Below are 25977 nucleotides of genomic sequence, written 5' to 3' on the forward strand. Positions count from 1 at the left end.
AAAAATACTTTCCTTACTTTACCATGCATGCTTAGACATTCATACTTTTGTGCTTGCCATTTTCGTTTCCTCCCCCAATTCATTCATTTAGAATGTTTCTTCTATTCCATTTGTTACACCTACTGGAGGAAATGTTCACTTAGTAGGTTAGGTCACAAAGTGAAAGAGAGATAAAAAGCAAGTGTGATTTAGTGGGAGAAAGGAACTGGGAAGACCTTTTCTAATCAGAACACTTTGGGTGGACATGATCATTTTGTTGAACACCGAGAGAACTTATACTCTGAAAGGAGAGTTTCAAAATTGTCCCTCTTTGTGATCTTGATTAATTTAATGTATCTTGACAATTCCTACAAATATCTCATAGTCTATGGCTTTCTCCTTGTCTCTTTTCCAGGCATGATGAAGCTTAAATCCCCTTCTTTTTCTGGGTACTGTGTTGGCTTTCTTCTCCTACAAGTGATGACATCAACATCAGGTAAGAACATCTACTTTTTTCTTACTAAGTTACAGCTATTGAAAAACCCAGGGCAGACTTCCAGTGTCCAGTTCAGCATGTAAAGACCTTGGAAGTGATCCATGCATCCTAACATCAAGTTAAAAAACTGAAAAAAACTGAAAATCAATTAACTCCTTTTAGGTCCAACAGGGAAGTGAGGTTATAGGACAAATGGGGGAGTTAGACAAGTGGAGTGTTAGAGACTCAACCTCCACATCAGAAACCTCTGTGGAAACCAGTACCAGGGTTAGGAGATCTAAGCTGTAATTATTGAACTAGGGGCCTGGTGCATGAAATTCATGCACTGCGGGGGGGGGGGGGGTGAGGGGGGATGGGGTGGTCCCTCAGCCCAGCCTGCCCCCTCTCACATACTGGGAGCCCTCAGGGGATGTCCTACTGAGGCGACAGGGCTGATCAGGGGAAGGCACCAGCCCCATCACCCTGCTGCTGCAGCCACTGCCAGTCACCATAGCCACCAAGGTGTTTTCATCAACATGGACTCCAGTCCCTTCACCATGAAAAAATGACAACTTTCTTTAGGCATTTTCAAGATGTGTCTTTCATAGGATATGACATTTCTTTCTTTTTTTTTTTTTTATCCTCACCTGAGGAAATGTTTCCATTAATTTTTAGAGAATGTGGAAGAGAAAGGGAAAGACAGAGAGAAACATCAAAGTGAGAGGAACACTTTGATTGGTTCCCTCCTGCATGCGCCCTGACCTGGGCCCCGGCCAGGGAGGAGCCTGCAACCTAGGTACATGACCTTGATCAGAATCCAACCGGACAATGCAGTCGGCAAGCCTAGGCTCTATCCACTGAGCCAAACTGGCTAGGGCAGGATATGACATTTCTTAGCCCTCCAGCAGCGGACCTTTGTTTTTTTCTCCAGGAGTGTGGTAGAAAAACCCTAGATCACCTTCTTGGATTCTTATACCCAAGTTACTAAGAATATTACCAGTGGCATACAGGGAGCTTAGCTAATGAGCGTCAGAAAAGGTATTTCCTCTGTAGTTCACATCGATAGCCTCCGATCTCTGGCTCTGCCCCTGCCAAGGCCTAAAGCCTCAGGGACTGGGCAGGGGCCCCCCAGCTCCCTGCGATCACCAGCTCCATCCCTGCCAAGGCCTAAAGCCTCAGGGCCTGGGCAGGGGCCCCCCAGCTTCCTCCGATTGCCCAGCTCCACCCCTGCCCAGGCCCCAAGCCTCTGGCTGGGGCTTGGGGCCTGGACAGGGGACCCTCAGCTCCCTTCGATCACTAGCTCCACCCCTTCCAGGCCTATAGCCTCTGATCTCCAACTCTGTCCCCTCCCAGGCCCCAAGCCTCTGGCCAAGGCTCTGGCCAAGGCTTGGGGCCTGGGCAGGGGAACCCCAGCTCCCTCCCATCACCCAGCTATGCCCCTGCTCAGGAGCCCCCTGGCTCAGGCCCTTCCCAGGTTGCTCAGGACCCATGGGGGGCCTACTTCGGAGTAACCTGGGTGCTGAGAAAGTTCCCGGGACCCAGGCTGCTGGGCACCTACATATACAAATTAACCTCCTTCTTTGTTGGGTTAATTTGCATACTCACTCTGATTGGCTGTGGGCGTAGCAGAGGTATGGTCAATTTACATGTTTGTCTATTATTAGTTTATGATTGCTGGAAGCTCAGTGTGGACAAATTTGAGAGTTAAAAGCTCCAGGCAGGCTCAGTCATGGGAGAAATCACTTTTGTGAATTTTACCTCTAGGATTTTTACTAGGATCTCACAGTGAATATTGGAGAAAAATCACCTCATGTTTTAGGAAGGGGAAAAAACCATTTTGAAACATGGTATTTATTTATTTATTTATTTATTTATTTATTTATTTATTTATTTATTTATGTTTGTTTGTTTGTTAACCCTCACCTGAGGATATTTTCCATTAATTTTTAGAGAGAGTGGAAGGAAGGGGGAGAGAGAGAAACATGATGTGAGAGTGGTACATTGATTGTTTGCCTCACACATGCGCCCTGACCAGGGCCAGGAATCAAGCCTGCAACCAAGGTATGTGCCCTTGACCAGAACCTGGGCCCCTTCAGTCCATGGGCCGATGCTCTATACACTGAGCCAAACTGGCTAGGGCTTCTTTTTTATTTTTAAATTTTATATTTTCCATCACCATTTATTCTCTTTATCCCTCTTCCACCTCCATGTCTCCTTACCCCACTCCTGCAATCATCACACTGTTTTCATATGTTTGTGAATTCTTTCTTTTCTTTCTTTTTTTGTTCAATTCCTCCATTCTCCCCAATACCCCCCTCACCTCCCCCACACACACAACCAGAGTTGTCTGCCTGCTCTCTATCTGTGAGTCTGTATCTACTTTATTTGGTAGTTCAGTTTGTTCATTAAATTCCACATTTGAGTGAATGATACGGTACTTGTCTTTCTCTGACTGGTTTATTTCACTTAGCGTAATGTTCCCTAGCTCCAGCCATGCTGTTGCAAAGGATAAAATTTTATTTATTTTTATGGCAGTGTAGTATTCCATTGTGTAAATGTACCACAGCTTTTATATCCACTCGTCTACTGAATGACACTTTGGCTGCTCCACACCAAAAACAAAAAACAAAAATTCAATTAAAAAATGGTCAAAGGACCTGAATAGACACTTCACTAAAGAAGACATACAAATAGCCTATGAACATATGAAAATATGCTCAGCATCACTAATTGTCAGGGAAATGCAAATTACAACCACAATGAGATATCACCTCAAACTTGTCCGAATGGCTATCATCAATAAATCAACGAACAAGTGTTGGTGAGAATGAGGAGAAAGGGAACTCTTGTGCACTGTTGGTGGGAATGCAGATTGGTGAAGCCACTGTGGAAAACAGTATGGAGTTACCTCAAAAAATTAAAAATGGAACTGCTTTATGTGCCAGTGTTTCCACTTCTGGGAATTTATCCAAAGAAACCAGAAACACTATTTCAAAAGAATATATGTACCACTATGTTCATTGCAGCGTTATTTACAATAGCCAAGATTAGGAAATATGGTCTTCTTAATAGGGCCTACTTTCAAGAGAGACTATTTTACCAGAACCTAACCTATTAGGGTTTTATCAGAATCTGACTGATCTGGAGGTAAGAAAATATCCAACTCCAGATCACCTATGGGGGTGGGAGTGGGAAAAGCTGAGATGAAGTTCACAGCTAAGGACATATCCGTGGTTGGCAAACTGCGGCTCGCGAACAACATGTGGCTTTTTGGCCCCTTGAGTGTGGCTCTTCCACAAAATACCATGGCCTGGGCGAGTCTATTTTGAAGAAGTGGCGTTAGAAGAAGTTTAAGTTTAAAAAATTTGGCTCTCAAAAGAAATTTCAATCGTTGTACTGTTGATATTTGGCTCTGTTGACTAATGAGTTTGCCGACCACTGGGCTAACTAAGACTGAGATCACAGGACTAAAAAATTCCTTCTCTCCCCCTACACTTATTCCATCACTAAAAACTTTTAACACAAGTTCCTTCCTTTTATCCAGTCCATTATGTTTGGTTTTCAACAAAAAATTTGCAAGGCCTACTAAAAGGCAAAAAATGTAGTTTGAAGGGGCAGAGCAAACATCAAAACCAGACTTCGATATGGTAATATTGTTGGAATTATCAAACTGGGAATTTAAAATAACTATGATTACTATGCTATGGTCTCTAATGGAAAAAGTAGGCAACATGCAAGAACAGATGGGCAATGTAAACAGAGAAATGTAAATTCTAAGAAAGAATTTTTTAAATTATAGAGATAAAAAAAAAACTGTAACATAAATGAAGAATGCCTTTCATGGACTCATTAGCAGACTAGACATGAGTGAGGGAAGAGTCTCTGAGTTTGAAAAAATATCAATAGAAACTACAACAACTAAAAAACAAATAGAAAATGAGTTTGTTTTTTTAAAAAGAGAAAATCCAATAACTGTGAGACAACTATAAAAAGTGTGATATATGTATAATGGCAATAACAGAATAAAAAGGAAAAGAGAATGGAATAGAAGAAATATTTGAAATAATAATGACTAAGAATTTCCTTAAATTAATGTCAATCACCAAACCATAGATCCAGGAAACCTACAGAACATGAATCAGGATAAATACTAAAAAATTACATCGAAGCATATGATATTAAAACAACAGAAAATTAAAGAAAAAAATTTTTAAAGAATCCAGGGACCTAGAGCTTACAGGAAATGTTAAAAGAAGTTATTCACAGAGAAGAAAAGTGAAACAGATCAGAAAATCAGATCTCCATAAAGCAAAGAAGAGCAATAGGGAAGGGATAAATTAAGGCAATATTATTATTTTTTTTATTTTTAATTGACCTAAAATAATATTTTGTTCATAATAATAACAGCAACAATGTAACCAATGATTATAGTTTATGTATAACTGAAGTGAATGACAGTGATGATGCAAAGAAATGGAGAAAGATACTAGGAATTCTTAGTTATCATAAGGTATTTGCATTACCCATAAAGTAATATAATGTTGTTTTTCAAAATACCTATTTAAAAACTACTCCCCATTTTCCCTTCCTTTCAGTCACAAAACAAACAAACAAACACACAAACTACCATTCTACTCTGCTTCTATGAGTTTGACTATGTTAGATGCCTCATATAAGTGGAGTTATGCAATATTTATCTTTCTGTGACTGGCTTATTTAATTTTATATATTTTCTTCCAGGTTCATACATGTTGTAGCATATGACAAGATTTTATTTTTTAAGGCTGAATAACATGCCCTGTTTTGTATATGTCACACTTTTCCTCTTGTAAAACTGAAACTCTTTATATTAAAATCGGGTTTATTGTTGACAACACTTTATTGGATCTTGTTTTTTGAATCACTCTGACAATTTCTGTGTTTTAATTGGTTTCTTTAGGCCACTGATGTTTAAAGTGATTATTGATATAACTTGATTAATGTCTAACATATTTTTGTTTACTGTTTTCTATTTGTTGTCTTTGTTCTTTGCTGTTATTCTTTTTTGCCATATGTGGTTTTATTTTCCATCAAGTATACATTTTCACTGTGGTCCTAACTGGGTTGTTCAGTTATTTAGAGCATCTTTGCAATACACCAAGATTGTGAGTTTGATCCTTTGTCAGGGCACATATAAGAATCAACCAATGAATGCATAAATAAGTGGAACATCAAATCAATATTCCTCCCCTTCTCTCCCCCCCCCACCTCCCTCTCTCTATCTAAAATCAATAAAAAAAATTTATTGTGGTAAAATTCACATAAAATGACATTAACTATTTAGTTATTTTTAAGTGTAAAGTTCATTAATATTAAATATATTCATAATGTTTTGCAACCATCACTATCTTTTCCTCATTCATGGCTTATCTTTTTCCATTCTTTCACTTTCAATTTATTTGAGTCTTTGGATCTAAAGTGAGTCTTTTGTAGGTAGCATATCCATTCTTCTAGCTCTGTCATTGATTGGAGATTTTAACCCATTCACATTTACAGTAATTACTTTTGTAATTTTGTTATTTATTTTTTGTATGCTATATCGCTTTATTGTCCCTCATTTCCTTCATTACTTTTTTTTGTATCTAATTGAGTTTTTGAATAAATAGTTTAAATTCCTCCCTCATTTCCTATTTTACATATTCTATAGCTATTTTTGTGTAGTTATCATAGAAATTGCATTAACATCCTAAAACTATAACACTCTAATTTGAATATGTAACAGCCTAACTTTAATAAGATTTTTAAAAACTGTTTCTTTAACTGCTCTGTACCTATTCCTTTCACTTGTTGATGGTACAAAATTACATCCTTATACATTGTGTGCCCTAAGACATAAACTTATAATTATTTTAATTACATTAGACTCTTATAATTTACAGTGCAAAATGTGGACCTATAAACCAAAGTTGCAATAATGCTAGCTTTTAGACTAATAACTTTTTAAAAAATATATATTAGTTTCTTAAATCACACAGAAAACAAAAAGTGGAGTTAGAGAACATTGTTACAATAACAATAGTTTTTATACTTGCTCATGTATTTACCTTTATTGGGTACTTTATTTCTTCATACAGCTTCAAGTTACTGTAACTATCTTGAGTATTTTTTTTTCTTTTTTTTTTTCTTTCTTTCTTTCTTTCTTTTTTGGTAGGGCAGATCCAGTGGTTACAAACTCCCTCAGATTTGTTTATCTTGGTTGACAGTGTTTTTTGTTTTGTTTTTCTCTTAGCACTTTATATATATTATTCCACTTCTTTCTGGATTCCAAAGTTCTGATGAGAAATATGTTTATAATCCCTCATAAGTGATGAGTTGCTTCTCTCTTGCTGCTCTCAGGATTCTGTCTTTGTCTTTTAAAAGTTTGACTTTAAAGTGTTTATTTGTGATTTTTTCTTTGGTTCATCTTGGAGTTTGTTGAACTTCATAGATGTTTATAGTCATGTCTTTCATCACATTTTGGGAGTTTTCAGTCATTATTTTATCAAATATTCTCTCTGCCCCCTTTTCTCTCTCTTTTCCCCTTTTGGGACTCCCACAATAAATATATTGGTCTACTTAATGATGTACCACAAACCCCCTTAAGTTCCGTTCACTTTTTCCAATCTTTGTTCTTTCTGTTTTCCAGCTTAATAATGTCTGTTGTCTTGTCTTTTAGTTAATGGATTCTTTTTCTTCCTGTTTAAATCTGCCTTTGAATCCCTCTAGTGACTTTTTCATTTCAGTTGTGTTTTTCAGCTCTGGGATTCCATATTGTTTTCTTTTAGATTTTCAGGTCTTTATTTATATTTCCATTTTGTTCATATATATATTTTTTGTTGTTTTTGGCTATCTCACTTCTTCCTATAGTTTTTGGAGCATCTTTAAGATGGTTGTTTTACAGTCTTTAATTGTAGATCTGCCATCAAGTCTTTTTCAGGACAGTTTCTGTTTATTTATTTGATCCTTGGAATGTACCATATTTTCCTGTTTCTTTGTATGTACTGTGATTTTTTTAAAAGAAAACTGGATATTGGAATCTTATGTGTTAACTCAAAATATGAGTCCCTTCCTTTTCTAGGATTTGCTGTCTCTTTTTTTTTATTGTTTTCTTTCTTGTTCTTGTTTTGTTTTGTTTTATTGTTGTAGGCTGTTGGTGTGCCCAGGATAAGCTTGAGATATAAACTTTAGGTCTCCTTGGGTCTTTTCTGAGCCTGTCCCTTTTCCTGAACATATGTGGTCACTTTCTAATTTTCCACATATATGCACTTGCTTTTGAATGTTCTAATCTTTAATGTCTGGTACTCAACAGGGGAAAAAGAGGAAAATGAAGGGGTGAATGAAAGGATACTGACCCTTTAAATTCCCAGAATGTCACTTCAGTTAGAGAGGTGTGGCTTGAAAAAATAGAAGTTACAATACTTACCTCTTTGACCTCCAATCTCTGTGATTGGAAGCAGCAATCGGGGATGACAGCACAGATCCCCAGTATTTGAAGGACAGGGTCCTTTGTGCTTACTCAGGCTCCCATAAGCTATGTGAAAGCGTATCCAGGGAGAGTTGCACAGTTGCCTGCCATGGAGCTGAAGGTGGGAATTGGGTAGATGGTACTGTGATATGAGCTAAAATGGATCACAATTAATGCAATTTACCATCCAAGCTTTCCCTTGGAAGTTGAAGGCCTTCCATAGACTTCAGAATTCTAAAATAGTTACCTCAGACAGATTCTGCCAGTGCAATTATTGTCTAAGTAGGGATTCAGATTCCTGGTGCTTTTTGCTCTGCCATCTTCTCAGAACCCAAGTGAGTATATGTTAAAGAAAATAATGTAGTAACATAGATCTTTTAAATAAATAAAATATTGATTTAAACAGATATGTTCAGAGCTGAATATTTAGAATGTGAAGGTGTGATGGAAATAATAGTGTGTCCTTTAATATAAAGCAACAAAGATGTAGTTGGCCTCAAATTTACCCTATAGTTTTCTATCTTTCTTTACAGAAAAGTGGACAGTGACCATTCCCACGGGACACTTGGTGGCTATAGTAGGAGGACAGACTGAGCTTAGCTGCCAGTTGTCCCCACCACAAAGTGCAAAACACATGGAGGTGTCCTGGTTCAAGGGTGACCATTCCAAGCTTGTTCACCTGTACAGAGATGGCCATGAAGTGAAAGGGAAAGCTGCCCCAGAATATGTGGATCGCACAGAGTTTGTGGAAGAGGCCATTGGGGAGGGCAAAGTGACTCTCAGACTTCATCATATCCGAGTTTCTGATAATGGAACATACCAGTGTTCATTTAAGGATAGCAACTTCAGCAATGTGGCAAGCATGGACCTGAATGTAACAGGTATGTTTATGGTGGAACATTGCATATCAATGGCCTTGTGACCCCAGGAGCTGAAATATGTGGAAAATATATCATTTTTTATTTATTGTCTTTTTTATATTTTACAAAGTATCTCAAGTGTTCTAAATAGAAGATGACCCCCTATATCTAATGCAAAATTATACTTTGCAGTAAATAAACAGTGCTGAGTGTCCAAAGATAGGTAGCTTGGATATAGATTTGAGTATTACTTCTTCTTATATTGCATAATACAAGATTAATGACACACTTTTCCCTTCATCTTTCAACTCAACTTCAATACAATAACTATCTTGATTTCTATATCATTTACCCAGCATTAGGCTTGGAGACACAGATCCATATTCAGACTCCTAGAATTGATGGACTTATGGTGGAGTGTAACTCAGGAGGCTGGTTCCCACAGCCCCAGATGGTGTGCAGAGACAGCAAGGGAGAGGTAATTCCACATTCATCACAATCCTATTCACAGGATGGAGCTGGATTATTCCACATCAAGATGACTCTTCTCAGATACAAATCACAGGGTGATATGATTTGCTACATTCGCAACCCTCTGTCAGATGAAGAGAAACAAATAAATATCATCTTAGCTGGTGAGTGTTTGGCAGAGTTTGGTTGTCAATAAAGCAACATATAGAGAAAATAAATGAGATAATTCATGTTAAAAAGCTTTGTACGTTATCAAGCGCTCTTTCAATGTGACTCTTTATAATTGTTATAGGTTTGGGTACACTTTACAGCTTTAAAGGAAAGTGCAGTGTCTCATTAGACCCTTACAATATTGCAAGAATGTTCAAACTTGTGGAGAATTTTTGTAAGAGTTTATTTAGCCAAACTGATGACATGCCTGGAAGCAAGATCTAAAATGCTCACAAGAAAGACAGTTTTGCAGTTCTCTTTATATATCTGGATTAAAGAGGGATGTAAGAAAGATTACATGGAGATGGGAGAGAGCAAGGCAGGGAAATCTCTGTGATTAGATTACATGATTGTTAACAAGATTGTGTGATCCATTGAGGGTGCTTATGCCTCCCAGGAGTCTTCAAAAGGGGATTATTCTGGCATTTCAAAGGTCTGTTAACCGAGGGGCACAAGAGCAATGGAGAAGTCTTGATTAAGGTGAAAGTAAACCTTTTGCTAAAGAAGTTATAGGCCTAGGGTATGACTATCCACCATGACCTGCCAGTTAGGACTTTATGATCAAACTAGAGGCCCAGTGCATGAAATTCATGCACAGGGGAGGGGGGTGTCCCTCAGCCCAGCCTGCACCCTCTCCAATCTGGGACCCCTTGGGGGATTTCTGACTGCCAGTTTAGGCCCCATCCCACAAGGATCAAACATCCCTCTCACAATCGGGACTGCTGGCTCCTAACTGCTCACCTGCCTGCCTGCCTGATTGCCCCTAACCACCTCTGCCTGCCTGCCTGATCGCCCCTAACTGCCTCTGCCTGCTGACCTGATCACCCCCTAACCGCTCCCCTGCTGACCTAATTGCCGCCTAACCACTCCCCTGCCAGCATGATCGCCCCCAACTGCCCTTCCCTACCGGCCTTATCACCCCCCTAACTGCTTGCTCCCCTGCGCCAGCCTGATCTTGCCCCTAACTGCTTGCTCTCCTGTTGGCCTGATCGCCCCTAACTGCCTCTGCCTCTGCCCCTGCCACCGTGGCTTTGTCCAGAAGGAAGTCAGACATCTGAAAGATATCCGGTCGACCCCGTCTAATTAGCATATTACCATTTTATTAGTGTAGATTCGCCTGTGAGGTTACTTTTGACACTGATTTACTACAGAGTACCCATCTTCATTCACAGTATTCATGTGTAAGCTTAACACGTTTCTAGCTCAGTGACTTAAAATATGTCACTTACCTTCCTGTATATACTTTTCTTATCTTAGAAAGAATTATAATCATACTTCATGGTTTTTTGTGACATTTTGTCATACAAATGTATTAGTAGAAGCACAAATCTTCTTTAAAGTACTAACACTACCTTTAAAACTTTCTGAAAATTCAGTAAGAAGGCATTATTATGACCATTTATAGGTAAACAGAGGTTGAAAGAAGCCAGTCAAACTGACAGTAAGTAAAATTTGAAACTAAAGCACAGGTTTTTTTATTATTGACCAATATATCACCTTCAGAAGGTCAAACAACAAAGGTCAAACAGGAAAAAGCTATGTCCTGTGTGTGACAATGGCACCCTTAGCTAATACCTATGCAGAGAAGTCTAAGCTGATTATAGGAGCAGAGTGGTGGCTCTTCAGGTGCCACTTCAGGGAATCTCTTTCTGGCCTAATTGAAGGCACAGCCTTTTTTCCTAAAAATCCTCTCTAATACTTTTAGACAATTAGAAATTGAACTGGGGAAAAAAAAGAATGTTACCCTGACTAGATAGGAGTCTATAATAATGATCTTGGAAATGGGTATAGCAGAAAAAAATAGTAAGAGTTGATAAGATTCTATAAATATTTTAAATGAAGTGCTGATGGGACTCACTGATGGATTGAATATGTGATGAAAAGGAGAAGAATAAAGAATAATTATTATAAGTTAGGGTTCTGAGTCATGAAGGATAAGTTTGCATCTACTCAGATGGGGAAGTGTGTAAAGATGAGCATATCTTGGAGATAAGACCATGCTTATATAACATGCAAATGAAATTGTTGACTATGAGTTAAAATTCTATGGAAGGGACCAAGCTTGAGACATAATGTGAATAGCTTCAACCTAAGAAGAATATTTACAACTGTGACACTGGATAAGATAAAAAAATAAAATAAAAATAAAAATTCTAGAATTGCATTTTGGAGCATGCTTTTTAGATGTCCTTTAAATGAATAAGAGAAACCTGCAAAGTATCTGAGAAGGAATAAGGAGAAAGGTAGGAAATAAGCAGACACAGCAGACAAAGAGCAATATTCAGAAATATTTGTTTTGATCTCATCCTTTTATGAATGATAACAAATAACTTCCATTAGAACCTCTTTTTACTCTTTTTGATATTTCCTGCTATTTCACTAAAGATAGTTGCTTCTTATACAAATTAAAAGGAATTATATAGATACATTCAAATATTAATTTCATATAGGAATCAAATTGGAATAGGCTTTAAAATAAGCATAATATTTGAAAAATGGAGCCATATCTGATGCAATTAAATAGATAATACCTGAAGTCAAGTTACATAACAATAAACTTGGACTAGATGAGCAATATTGTTATCATTTTTTCATATTTTATGTAATAAGTAAAGCTCTTACACCTTTATTTAATTCACAAATATTAAAACATGTTAAACATTTAACATAAACTTGAAATCTGCAAAAGCACTGCATGGTAAACTTTGCTTTTCTTGAAAAGCTATCCAAAAAAATGTTGCTATCATTAAAAAGCACCAAATATATGGTACAGGCAAATATGAAACCAAAAGATATGTAAGATATTTTCTTAATTACAAACTAGAGTGAAGCTATAATAATTAAAAAAAGGTTAAAACCCCCAAGGAAAATATGGGGAAAAGTAGCATGCAGTTAACATTAGCTACAAAATACGTAGAGTCACAAGGCAGATGCAGAACCCACTTGGAAAAACAACACATACTCTGTCTAAAAGACCTCAAAAGGACAAAAATGTTTGTGGAAGAATGCTTTGAATGGGAATATTTATATCCATGAAGACAAACTTAATACAAAATAAATATAACCACTTCATTGTAATCAGTTTTTAATAATGTTTTATTTTTTAACTAGAGGCCTGGTGCACTGCCGCAGAGGCCGAAGAGGCTCCCGCTACCACCGCTGCTGCTGGCTTCTGGCTGAGCAGCGCTTCCCCTGTGGGAGTGCACTGACCACCAGGGGGCAGCTCCTGCATTGAGCAGGATGGGGCCGAAAATGGCTCTCAGACATCTCTGGAGGGGTCCCAGATTGTGAGAGGGTGCAGGCCAGGCCGATGGACCACACTGGTGCACAATGGGGCTGGGGAGGGGTGCAGGAGGTTGGCCTGCTGTGGAGGGATCATGGGAGGGGTCCAGGGCATGTCCAGCCCATCTCTCTCAGTCCCCATCCGCCAGACCCCAGCAGCAAAGTAACCTACTGGTTGGAGCGTCTGCCCCCTTGTGGTCAGTGCACATCATAGTGAGCGGTTGAGCAGCCTTAGCATATCATTAGCCTATTACATTTTGATTGGTTGAATGGACGACCGGACACTTAGCATATTAGGCTTTTGTTATATAGGATTACAATTGACATACAGTATGTTTGTTTCAGGTATAAAACATAGTTATATAAGACACTTATATAACTTACAAAATGATCATCCTAATAAATGCAGAACCCACCAGGCACCATACATAGTTAATACAATGCTATACCCTATGCTATACTTTATATTCCCTATGTTATACTTTACATCCCCATGTATCAGTTTTTTATCTGATAAAATAAATTCTATCTATTTATTTAAACTTTTTTCTACTATTTACAGATATTCATTCTTCCATACTAACTTCAAAATTACTTTATCCAACTTTTTTATAAAAAAAAGACTCATGCATGCAACCATATACAAAAATAAATTTCATATAGGTTAAAAATTAAACGCTGCAACTGAAACAAACCCTTTTGAAGGAAAATACTTTATAAGAGATACCTTGTCAAAAATGCAAACCATAAAAGGAAGACATTTGTCTCTTCATTATCTCTATACCCTAAAAGCTCTCTAGACAATTCTGAGGATCTCTTACAGCCACTGAGCTTCTCAACCTCCAGCATGATTTATGATGTCCAGGGTTCTGCTCAATTGTTTCTTTTATAATCAGGAAGCATTTGTACTGGATATTAGTAAGAGACAAGGGAGAGACTTCTTTCATTCCACTTGGCCTCAATTTCAATTCTGTCCCCCAAACAAGCTCAATCCCAGGCTCTGTACTTGTCACTAAAACGGTTTCACTGCTCTTTAGCCCTGACCCAAATACAAAAAAAAAATAAAGACAATGCAGGACCTGAAGGGGAAACCTGCTTATTAGCAGTAAAATTTCTAATGCGATAGTGATGCATGTCATGGGTTTATTGAACTTCACATTATTCTGCTCTTTCTTTCAGATGCCCTGTTTATTCCAGTCCACATTTGGCTGATGGTTTTATCTTCAATTTTCAGTGTGATGTTGTGTTTTATTTTTGTCCTCTTTATCTGTCAGTGTTTCAAAAGAACAAGTAACTGCTGCAACAAAGGTAAAATCATTTAGGGCATCTCTCTTAATGTGATACCTAAGTCACATGGGGTGCTTAAATAGAGCAGCATGACATATGTAAGTGCCAAGCCTTACATAGAATTATTTAGAGCTTGTTTCTCACTTTAGAAGTGTTAAACTCCACACCTCTCAATTAGGAGCTTCTGAGGACAAGGGTTTTTACAGGAATAAAGTCAGTATACATGTCTCCTGAGCTGCGTAGGCCCAGTTACTTTTGTATTCCCCAGGAGTGCTTTCTCTCTTAGGTGAGAGTCTATTCAATTAAAATTAAATGTATCTCGGATACACTTCATTTGATCACAATCTCCTTGCCTGCACAGATTGCCATCAATGTTTAAGATACTATCTCCATTCAAGGACTAGAACAAAACTAACATGAAAAAGAAATAGGCCTCTAACCAGAGGTCCTCAAACTTTTTAAACAGGGGGCCAGTTCACTGTCCCTCAGACCGTTGGAGGGCCGGATTATAGTTTAAAAAAAACCACTATGAACAAATTCCTATGCGCACTGCGGGCCCGGGACGAGTCGGCTGCTAAGCAGGACAGGCAGCGGCACCCGGCGGGCTGGATAAATGTCCTCGGCGGGCCACATGTGCCCCTCAGGCCGTAGTTTGAGGACCCCTGCACCAACAAGTCCTTTATAACCAGACTGTCCCCTAGAGTTTTATGGCTAAACTAAATGACTATATCATCTTTCTTTATGAATAGATCACTGAGTGATACAGTGGCCCATCAGGTACAAGTACATCAGACTTTATTAAGAACAACTCTTCTTACAAAATATGACCAAGCAAAATAGCTCATATATAGTTGAGTAAACTGCTAGATGGGGGATGTGAATTTGGAGATGGAATAGACAATTTAATGGAGATGAGGAGATGAGTCAATAGAGAGGATACAATTCATTGTGCACTTTTATTTTATTTTATTTTTTTTACCAGATCCTTAAAACCTGATACCATACTTATTCAGTGCCTACCTTATGCTAGGAATTGTGATAATCATTTCACAGAATTTATCTAAATTAAGCCTGGAAGGCAGTGCTATTATTGTCACCATTTGATGGGTGAGGATGGCATGGCTCACCTAGCTCATAAGAAGCAGAGCCAAGATTGGAATACAGATGTGTTTGGCTCCAATTTTCATGCTCTACTTATTGTGCTTCTTTCCAGTATTTAGTGTCAGGTTTCTGCCTGCACACCTTAATGGTCATAAAGCTTATCAACTCATGTGGCAGCCTGTTGCACAGTATCATGGGGATTTTCTTCATTGCGAAAATCTAACCTACTGATACATATCTACCCACTATATAACAATGATTAGAATTTCCTTGTTTCCCCATGAAAGTCTTCGAGTGGAGATCATAATTTTACTACAATTGAGTGTCTTTAGAAAGTACCTAATTGTTCTGGTTATTTTCCTGTGGAAGGTGATATAAATAAAAAATAAATTAATACATATTTTAGTAATACATGGAAAAACATTTTAATCATCTCTGTTTAGCTTATAAAAATAAACTCCTTGACAGTGAAATTCAAGCTGAAAGGTGTAAGTACAGTCAGAGTTGTGGATACAGAGATTTTTCTTTCAGCCAGCTCAGTTCTACCACAGCTATATCTGGTCAGTCCCAAAATCCTCAGAATCCCCAAAAATCTGATGAAGATTCCTTGGGCCTGTCTCCAGTCCCCCCAGACAGATTAATTTTGTGGTAGGTTAAGTGGTGAGAACTAGGAATGGAAACTCCTCTTAGCCCTACTAGTCTACAAGTCCAATCTTACTAGGCCCTGCCACCACCCACAAACTAAACTCACATCCTGAGTCCTGTCTAGGTTGAGTGGGCGTGGGATAATGGCTATGCTTTTTCTAATAGTGACCCTTAGGTCAGTGATGCCCCTGATTCCTGCACTCCTCATTAATTAATTCTCTCTCTGTTCTAGCGATCCGATGCAACTCCATTCACATAATGAACACAATTCCTGCTCAATTCCTGGCTTTTATATGCTTTTGTGAAATGCTCGGGATATATCTGCACTTCCGGATACAAGGTAAATGGGGTCAGGGACTCTCCCTTTTCCTGGAAATCTCTTTCCTGGGGGTTTGCTTAGTCAAGCTTTGTGACTCTCTCATTATCACCAGGAAGATCAGTGGTTTGGGTGACACCTTAGAGGACCAAATCCCAACACTAAGGTTGTTGTGGGTGTCAAGGACTGAAGGTCCTGTAACTACTGATGATGTTCTCAACTGTGCTTAAAGATATAGCCCTTCCACTACAAGGAGGAAAGCACATTCTGGCTCCAGAAAATATGGAGTCCAACCACTCATTTACTTTACTGGGCCACTGATAGTGTGCCTTCATGACTCTACCAATAAGTTAGTGTTTATCTATTTGCAGCTTAGTGTCTATATTGAATATACAATGTTCCATCTGAGAGTAATATTTACATATACCTCTTCAGTTTGCATGCAATTTCAGAAGGCTTATGAAACATTGAAATCCTTCCTTGCACTTAATATCTATAAAACGTGGCTATCACTTAGAGATAAAGTTGATAAACTAGCATGATAATATTCTTTTTTTTTTTTTTTTCAAAGAGGAAGGGAGAGAGAGAGAGATAGAAACATCAATGATGAGAGAGAATCAATGATCAGCTGTCTCTTGCACGCCCCCCACTGGGGACTGAGCCTGCAACCCGGGTATATGCCTTGACCGGAATCGAACCTGGGTCCCTTCAGTCTACAGGCTGATGCTCTATCCACTGAGCCAAACCAGCCAGGGCAATATAATAATATTCAAAAATATGATTTTGACACTTGACAATTCTTAATTATTTAAAGAATTCTAAGGAAATGTATATACAAGATAATTACCACCAGACAAGCAAAAAAACCCTGAAACTTTATTTTACTTGAAGCATTGCTTTTAAACCACGAAGAAGAATGTTAGAGAATTAGGGTGGTTACCAGCAGGGCTCTCTATCTTCTCTCAGTTCCTATCCTCATGCTTAATAGGCCTTGACCAACAACATATGTAGGACTTTTGTTCAACTCTTTCCATTGAAATTTATTCTGAAGTTTCCCATTTGTCTGCAGAGTTTGATGAACATCTTTATGACTATTGCTTTGAACTCTTTATCTAGTAAACAGCTTACCTCCATTTTAAAAAAAACCCTTTTAAAATATATTTTTATTGGTTTCAGAGAGAAAGAGAGAAGAAGAAAGAGATAGAAACATCAATGATGAATGAAAATCATTGATCAACTGCCTCCTGCATGCCCCCTACTGGGGACTGAGCCTGCATGTGCCCTGACTGGGAATTATACCATGACCTCCTGGTTCAGAGGTTGATGCTCACCCACTGAGCAACACCAGCTGGGTGCCTCCATTTTGTTTAGTTGTTTTTTTGTTGTTGTTGTTGTTGTTGTTGTTGGGATTTTTTTTGCATTTTGTATTGATTTTTTTTTCCTCTTTGGAACATATTCTTTTGTCTCCTCATTTTGCCTGTTGTTTCTATGTATTAGGCAGATAAATTATGTCTCCTGGTCTTGAAAAAGTGGTCTTATTTAGAAGGTGCCCTGTGGGTCCAGTGGTGGATTCTCACCCTGTCAGCAGAGCCAGGGGCACCAGAAATGTTTCCTGCTGTGGTTGAGCCACAACTGTTCAGGACACACTAGCAGCTGAGGCTAGTTCCTGGCCCAACTGGTTCAATCTAAGCCTTAGCTGCAGCTGTTGTGGGCATACTGTGTACAGGGAAAGACTTTGGTGTGGCTGGCTGTGAGGCCCAGCCTTGACTGTGTGCTGGTACCAACTGAGAATACCCACAGGGTGTGGCAGGGCAGGAGCTGCTTTGAAGGGGTGCCAGTTGGGTGGGTCCTCAGGGGAATGCCAGGGTGGGTTGACAGTGTTAGAGGTTAATGGAGAGTATCATAAATGGCGCCTACTAGTGTCAGACCAAGAAGGTGGAAGGAGAGTAAAGAAAGAAAAAAAATGGCTTCTGTTCCTGAAGAAAGTTATAAGAGATCCATGTCCCTCCAGCACACACCCTAAAATTAGTTAATGTATCACCTTCCATTATGACCTGGGTGCTTTTCTGACTATTGCCTTTCTGCTGGGACTAGGAAAGAGCACAACCTTGTTTCCCTACAGCCTTTTGGTTCTCCCAGCCATAAGCCCCACATATTTTCAAAGCCAGATCTTACAGGGCTTCTTTTCCTGGTGCTGGTCCCCAGGCTGGGGCTCAGACCCCTTGCTCTTTGGTGCGGACCTCCTTATTGTGATATGCCTCCCTTTTGTGGGCCACTGCACAGAGAGTGGATTAGGATGGGTCCTGACTCTACTCAGTCTCTACCTCCCACACCCATTTCAATGTGGCTTTTTCTTTATATCCTTAGGTAAGTTCTGCTAGTCTTCAGGTCATTTTCAGAGATAACTGTTCTACATTTAGTTGTAGTTTTGAAATCAATAAAAGGAGGTAAGCTCAAGATCTTCCTACTCCACCATCTTTTTCTTTTTCTTTTTTCTGGTACACTGTTCCTGAAAGTACTGTAAAACTGGGTCAAAGCATGGAGTGAATGAAGCAGCTCTTATTCCATCTCCCTGTCCCAAAATACATTTAATATATTGTCCTTAGGTAGTGGAAATATCAGATATTAAACTGATAAGAACAGACACTACACTTGATCTTAGCCTAAGGGCTGAGAAGCAATGGTACTCCACCACCTTGAATCCAAAGCCAGGAGCCTTGCTCTTGAATGCCAACTTAGCTTGTCCATGAAATGTTGTTCCTTGTGGTTTGTGCCCTTTCCCCAACAAATGTGTCTCCAGATTGCCAAGTTACTGCCCTCGCTTCTGTGTGTTGAATTCTATCCTTTTTAATGCTATTGTAAGCAGAGTTGTTTTCTAAATTTTACATTGATCTTGACCATTGCTAATTATAGAAGTGCACTGATTTTTGTATTTGGATCTTATATCCTGAAACCTTGCTAAATTCATTTATTCACTATTTATTTGTTCTAATAGTTTGTGTGTGTACATGTGCATCTGTGTGTGTGTGAATTTCTTAGGTGTTTCTATAATATAAGATTATCTTATCTGTGAGTGAGATTTACATTTTCATTTACAATTTGAATACCTTTTCTTTCTTATTATTGCCAAATTGCCCTGACTAGGAAATCATTGAATACTAGAGGCCTGGTGCATGAAATTCGTGCATGAGGGGGTGTGTCCCTCAGCCCAGCCTGCACCCTCTCCAGTCTGGGACCCCTCGAGGGATGGGGCCTAAACGGGCAGTCGGACATCCCTGTCACAATCCGGGACTGCTGGCTCCCAACTGCTTGCTTGCCTGCCTGCCTTCCTGATTGCCCCTAACTGCTTCTGCCTGCCAGCCTGATCACCACCTAACCACTCCCCTGCCAGCCTGATTGATGCCTAACTGCTCCCCTGCCAGCCTGATTGCCCCTAACTGCCCTCCCTTGCAGGCCTGGTCACCCCTAACTGCCCTCCCCTGCAGGCCTGGTACCCCCAACTGCTCTCCCCTGTAGGCCTGGGTCCCCCCCAACTGCCCTTCCCTGAAGGCCTGGTTGCCCCCAACTTCCCTCCTCTGCCAACCTGGTCCCTCCCAACTGCCCTCCCCTGCTGGCCTGATCACCCACAACTGCCCTCCCTTGCAGGCTTGGTCCCTCCCAACTGCCCTCCCCTGCTGGCCTGATCACCCACAACTGCCATCCCTTGCAAACCTGGTCCCTCCCAACTGCCCTCCCCTGCTAGCCATCTTGTGGTGGCCATCTTGTTCCCACATGGGGGCAGCCATCTTTGACCACATGGGGGCAGCCCTCTTGTGTGTTGGTGTGATGGTCAATTTGCATATTACTCTTTTATTAGATAGGATACATGGTAAGAGCAAGCATCCTTGTATTGTCACTGATCATAAAGGGACATCATTAACACTTTCACTACATAGTCTCATGTTAGCTTTCAGTGTTTTCATAGATGGCTTTTTATCAAATTGAAAATTCTTTTCACCCGGCCTCAGTGGCTCAGTGATTGAGCATCAGCCTATGAACCAGGAGATCTCAGTTTGATTCCAGGTCAGGGCACATGCCCGGGTTGTAGGCTCGATCCCCAGTAGGGGGCATGAAGAAGGAAGTGGATCAGTGATTCTCTCTCATCATTGATGTTTTTATCTCTCTCTCCCTCTCACTTCCTCTCTGAAATCAATAAAAAATTTTTAAAGAAAGTTCTGACTTTTTTATTTTTTTTTATCATGAAAAGTCCTTGTGTTTCATTACATGCTTTTTCTGAATCTATTGAGATGAATATATTGTTTGGACTTTTATTCATTGTATTATATTAATTTGTGGAACTTAAACTAACCTTTCATTTGCTAGGATAAGTCCCACATGGTCATGGTGAATAACAATTATAATAATAAAAGCATAATACTCTAATTAGACCGGACATTCTTCCAGACAACCTTCCGGATAAAGCCAGAGCTGGGAGGGAAGACCAGGTCCCAAGTGCCAGAAGGAAACTGGTGGTGGGGGAAGGAAGGCTTACTCTTGAATAAATTTTCATGCATTGGGCCTCTAGTGCCTTATATAAAAAAACTAGAGGCCTGATGCATGAAATTCGTGCAAGAGTAGGCCTTCCTTCCCCCAGCTGCCAGCACTGGCTTCCCTCTGGGACCTGGGCTGCTTCCCTCTGGCCACCGCCATCAGGCACTCGGACCTGGCTTCACTCCAGCCCCGGCTTTGTCCAGAATGATGTCTGGAAGGACATTCAGTCTAATGGTCTAATTAGCATATTACCCTTTTATTGTTATAGATGGTTTGGTTTGCTAGTATTACTTTTTTAATTGAGGAATAATTTCTTCTGGTTCAGGACTTTGTGTCTATATTCATAAGATATATTTGTTGTAGTTTTTTCCACCTGTTATGTCTTTGTCTAGCTTTAATATAAGAGTAATACTGGTCTGATCCAACCATGTGGGAAGTGATTTTGTCTTTTCTATGTTTTGGAAGAGTTTGTGAAGGAGTAGTATAAATTCTATGAATGTTTGGTAGAATTTACATGTGAAGCCATTTGAGCTTGAGCTTTGAGGAGAATTTTTTAACATATGAATTCAGTTTTTTGCATGTTATAAGCCTATACATGTTTTCTTTTCCTTCCGGAGTCAATTTCCCTTTTTGTATCTTTCTAGTAATTTGTCCAATTTATATTATCTAATTTTTTGGTATTCATTTCTTCATAATATTTCCTTACAATCCTTTTATTTCTGTGATCTTGGAAATGATGTCTCCCATTTCACTTCTGATTTTAGTAATTAAAATCATTTTTTATTTTCTTTCTTATCCTAATAAAGTTTGTTAATCTTCTTAAGTAATCCATTCTTGGTTTTATTGATTTTCTCCATTATGTTTCTATTATCCATTTTATTTATTTCTGCTTTATTTTTAATCATTTCCTTCCTTCTATCTGCTTTGATTATAGTGTGCTTGTCTTGGGGTGTCTTATGGTGTAAAGTTAGGTTATAGATTTGACATTTTTCTTTCTTTTTAATGTAGGCATTTATAATTATAATTTTTTCCTCTAAGTGCTGCTTTATATGCTTCCCATACATTTTGTTATGTTCTCTTTTTATTTTTATTCTTCTGAAAATATTTGTAATATCCCATGTGAAGATGTGGTCTGGTTTCTTTTTTGCTGCTTATAGTAAAATATGAGAGGGGGGAAATGATTGATGTAACAACTGTTAAACTTTTTAAAAAGGAACCAGGACTTGATGATGTGGGAAGTTCTCAGCAATTCAAATGATTAAAATAAAAAAGGCTAAAATTAGGAGAGTCACTGTTAGTAAAGTGTGCTCTAGAGAGAAAACCTAGGGTGTGTTTGGAAAATCTTTTGCTGAAATCTTGGAGGAATAAAATAAAATCAGAGTATCCAATCATGCAGAGGGTTGCATACTTAAATTAGATTAGATTAGATTAGATGTGTGATTCATGGATATCTTCAGCAATATCAGCAGAAATTAGCAATACTTATTATATTATCCTGGAAACATCTGTTGAGGGATCTCTTATCTAATAGAGTTTGTCCCTATAACATACACAGGAAAACTTCAAGGCTCTTGAGAATGTTATACCAGCAGAAAAACTGCCAACTTGTACTAACCAGGTCAGAAAGATAAAATGAAAGAAGACTGTTGAATTTCCAAAATTTACTGACAGAAAACAAGACAATAAAACTGTAAGATGCAAACAGATATTACTGTCCTATGGCCACTGTACCAATTTGCCACAAACTTAGTGTCTTAGAGCAACACAGGTATCACTCAGCTGAATCCAAGGTGCCACAAAGACTGTGCATCCTCCAGAGGGTCTATGAAAATTTCATTTCCTTGTCTTTTACAATTTCTAGAGCTTCATCCTTGTATTTCTTGGTTCATAGCCCATTCCTCCATCTTCAAAGCCAGCAGCATAACATCTTTAAATTTCTCTCTGCTCTATCTCCACATATTCTCCTCTGTGTTTAAAATAAACTGCCTCCCTCTTATAAGAGTACTAGTGATTGCATTGGGCCCAACCAGATAATTTAGAATAATGTCCCCATTTTAAGATCCTTAACTTAATCACAACTGCAAATACTCTTTTACTGCATAAGGTACCATAGATTAGATATTTAATATCTTTGGAGTCTATTATTCAGCCTACTATCATATATTATCCTTTATGAAATTAGAATAAGGACTCCAGGTCCAGAGGTCAGAGCCATGAGTCCTAGAGAATTATCCTCAGGACTTGAAACCTAATGGAGTTTGCCCCATAGAAATTTGGAGTTGTTTGGTAGTAGTAACTACGTTTTTCTTCTCATTTTCTCTTCATTTCAATGGAATGTCTATAATGGCTTTCCTATGCCTATTGCACCATTATACTTTAGAACAGATCACTTATTCTATTTCACAATTCATGATGAAAAGGAATTTTACCCCAGGATAGATTATATTCAGAGCCTCACTCATCTACCTCCAAAGTTATTTAGTTTGTTGGACAGTTTCAGTTCTTTGTATTTGTAGTACTTAGGTTCCATTTCCTTGCTGATTATTAGCAGAAGGACTAGAGGCTGCCTGGATTTCTTCACTTGCTTTTTATGATGCTTGGCCAATAATGGTGGGTCAAGTCCCTTTCAGCATTTGGAATCTCTGACTTCTCCTTCTGCCACATATTTCTGACTGCAACCAGAGAAAGTCTCTGCTTTCTTGGGCTCATATGATTACATTTTCCCCACCTAAATATTCCTGAGAAATCTTCCTATTTTAAGGTTCATAACCTTAATTATATCTGCAAAATCTCTTTTTCCATGCAGTGCAAGATATTTACAGGTTCCGAGGATTGGGGTACAGGTATTCCTCAGAGGGGGCCAGGGCGGTCCATTCTGCCTATGATAATTTGTTTCATCCCCAAAGATCCACATCTCTCCCAAACACAAAATCTATTCTACTCATCCAAGTCTCAACTTATTAGAACATCAACTCAAAATTAATAAGAAAATAAAAGAATATTAGAGTCTATTTTATATAGTTGTTATGAGGATTAATTGGATTAGTCAATTTTAAGTAGTAAAATGATGACTTTTAAATACTAAATTATCAGTACAAGTAAAGTTACTAAATGTTGGTTCTTGAATATTCTCTCCCCCTTGCCGGGATTCTTGTCCCAGCGTTACAAAGGGTTCAGCAATCTGGAGAAAGGAGCTTATGCGTAATTAAAAAGGAGTCCAAAGACAAAAGATAATTTTGAAAGGCATTGGGGGTCAGAGGATCTTCAGCTAAAGGAATTGAAGACTACTTCCTTGTCTAAGGACCCTGTGCTATTTATTTAACACAATTTGTCCTAAGGCAAGGTGGAGATATACACTTCAAAGGGTAAGGTTTCAAAGGGTACAGAAGCATTTTCAGTTTGGGGAATAGCCTACAGCTGTTTAGGTGTTTGGCCAACAGGAGGCAATAAAATGTCCTGAGCTGTCTGGCAGCAGACAATCCTATTTAGGTTTGGGGGAAGTGCTTTTTAGCCGTTCCAACAGGTAAACTACATATGTGGCTCACCCTTGTTGAGCCGCCCAAGCTTCACCAACCTTTTGGTGAAACTCTTGTAATTATGACATGTTGGAATTGGTTCCCAGCATGCCCTTGTTCTCAATTTAATTAATTTTCTAATTTTTACACCTTTCACAGTTTCTATTTCAGATCCTTTCTTGCCTTTGTATAATGACTGGATATGGGATATGGCAAAGATGGTAATGATACTTATGGGATTTTACATTGTGCTTATTGCTGTTTTATACTTCACAGTAAAAGGTAAGTGGTCAGGGTTAGTCATGACTCTAATCTATCATTTTTCCAGCACACATTTATATTCCATTCCCTGTAAGGCCCCACTTTCTGCCTGGTTATTAGTCCAAAGTTCATCCTTTTTTAGAGAGAAAACAAAATAAGTCTCAAATTATATTTTGTCAAGTTATACATTTATATACTAAGGTTAAGTTATAGTATCTCAATGCACAATCACAGAGTGACTCTGCTTCTGCTCTGACCTTCAGACATCTGCTCTGACCTTCAGCTAGTAATACACTAAATCATAGCTGTACTTCTCAGATTTTTCACTCTCCTTGTGCAACATGTAGGTCAATTTTTATATTGGCATCTCTATCTCTAGCACCCAAAAAGAGTGCAATGCAGGTCTCTCCAAGCTCATGTTGTGACATTGCTGTTCACATAGATTGATTTATCCAGCTCTTATGTTATTTTGTTCACTAAAAATTACTAAGACTTGATTCAATTTTGATATTATTTAACTGTTCACCCTGCCTCCTTGAATTAATTTTTACCATTTCTCCACTTTTGTTCAGCCAGGAATCCCAAGTAATAGGTAGTAAACTAAAAACTCTTATGATTTTTTTTGGCCAAGATTTTGATATGAATGATGGCCAATAAGTGTTCAGATATATAATTTTCCCCTAACAACTTCCTATAAGTGAATTTAAATTCATAAAATCATAAATAATTCCCATTGCTTTCTTGACATAATTTTCTTAAATGAACATAGTATTAAATGGACAGTGAACATCTTATTTGTATCATTAGATGTTAGAAGAAACAATAACAATATATGGGATTCTAATGAGTGAGTGTGTTTTTAGTCCACAATTTTACCTATTCTAAATAATTTATTATAAGAGCAAAAAATAGTTAAGGATGTAAAGAATTTACTATTACCATATGTTATATGAAAATTATTTAAGAAAAAATTTCAAATGGCAATGAGAATATGTAAAAAATTAGATGAAAAACTAATATGTAAGAAATAAGTAAAACAATTTGATCAATAAAATATTAATTTAAAAATACTTAGTGTTATAATAGTTGCCAATATAATTATTATTTAAGTAAATAATGTAACAATATATTAATAACCTAGTCACTGAAAACCAATGACTGCTAATATGACAGAAAGTGAGACAACCAGAGATTATTCTGGAAGTAATAAAATATTGATGACATGTTCCTGGTAAAAAGAAAAAACAACAACAACAAAGGAAAACCTTGAATCTTATTAAACTTCTATTTTAAATTCTAATTTGTAGGGCATATAAGAAAACGAATATATGGAAAAAAAACAACAGAGATACAATCATCAAAATGTAGACATGGAAAGCACTACACAAGAAATGATCCAAGTTCTTCAGTAAATGTTGCAAGAAAATAAAATGAGAGAAACAGAAGATTAGCTCTAAAGTTTTATAACTAAAACATACTGTATATCAATGAATTACAACTTGTACATATATTTGTTTTTACAAATGTGTTTTTATTGACTTTAGAGAGAAAGAACGGGAGGA

The 25977-nt window shown here is 38.3% G+C and overlaps 1 protein-coding gene across 1 annotated transcript; it reads left to right on the plus strand.

Moving 5' to 3' along the window:
- Positions 1 to 396: 396 nt before the first annotated feature.
- On the plus strand, positions 397 to 24862 carry LOC308242788 (selection and upkeep of intraepithelial T-cells protein 8-like; the record flags this gene model as incomplete). The annotated part of the gene is made up of 7 exons (XM_080657352.1): positions 397 to 475; positions 8471 to 8818; positions 9154 to 9432; positions 13940 to 14050; positions 16026 to 16133; positions 24314 to 24436; positions 24795 to 24862. 7 exons carry the CDS (start codon positions 397 to 399, stop codon positions 24860 to 24862), a joined length of 1116 nt encoding a protein of 371 aa, XP_080513478.1.
- Between the last annotated feature and the right edge of the window lie 1115 nt (positions 24863 to 25977).

This window comes from Plecotus auritus (assembly GCF_963455305.1).
Source record: "Plecotus auritus genome assembly, chromosome: 2".
Lineage (NCBI taxonomy): Eukaryota > Metazoa > Chordata > Mammalia > Chiroptera > Vespertilionidae > Plecotus > Plecotus auritus.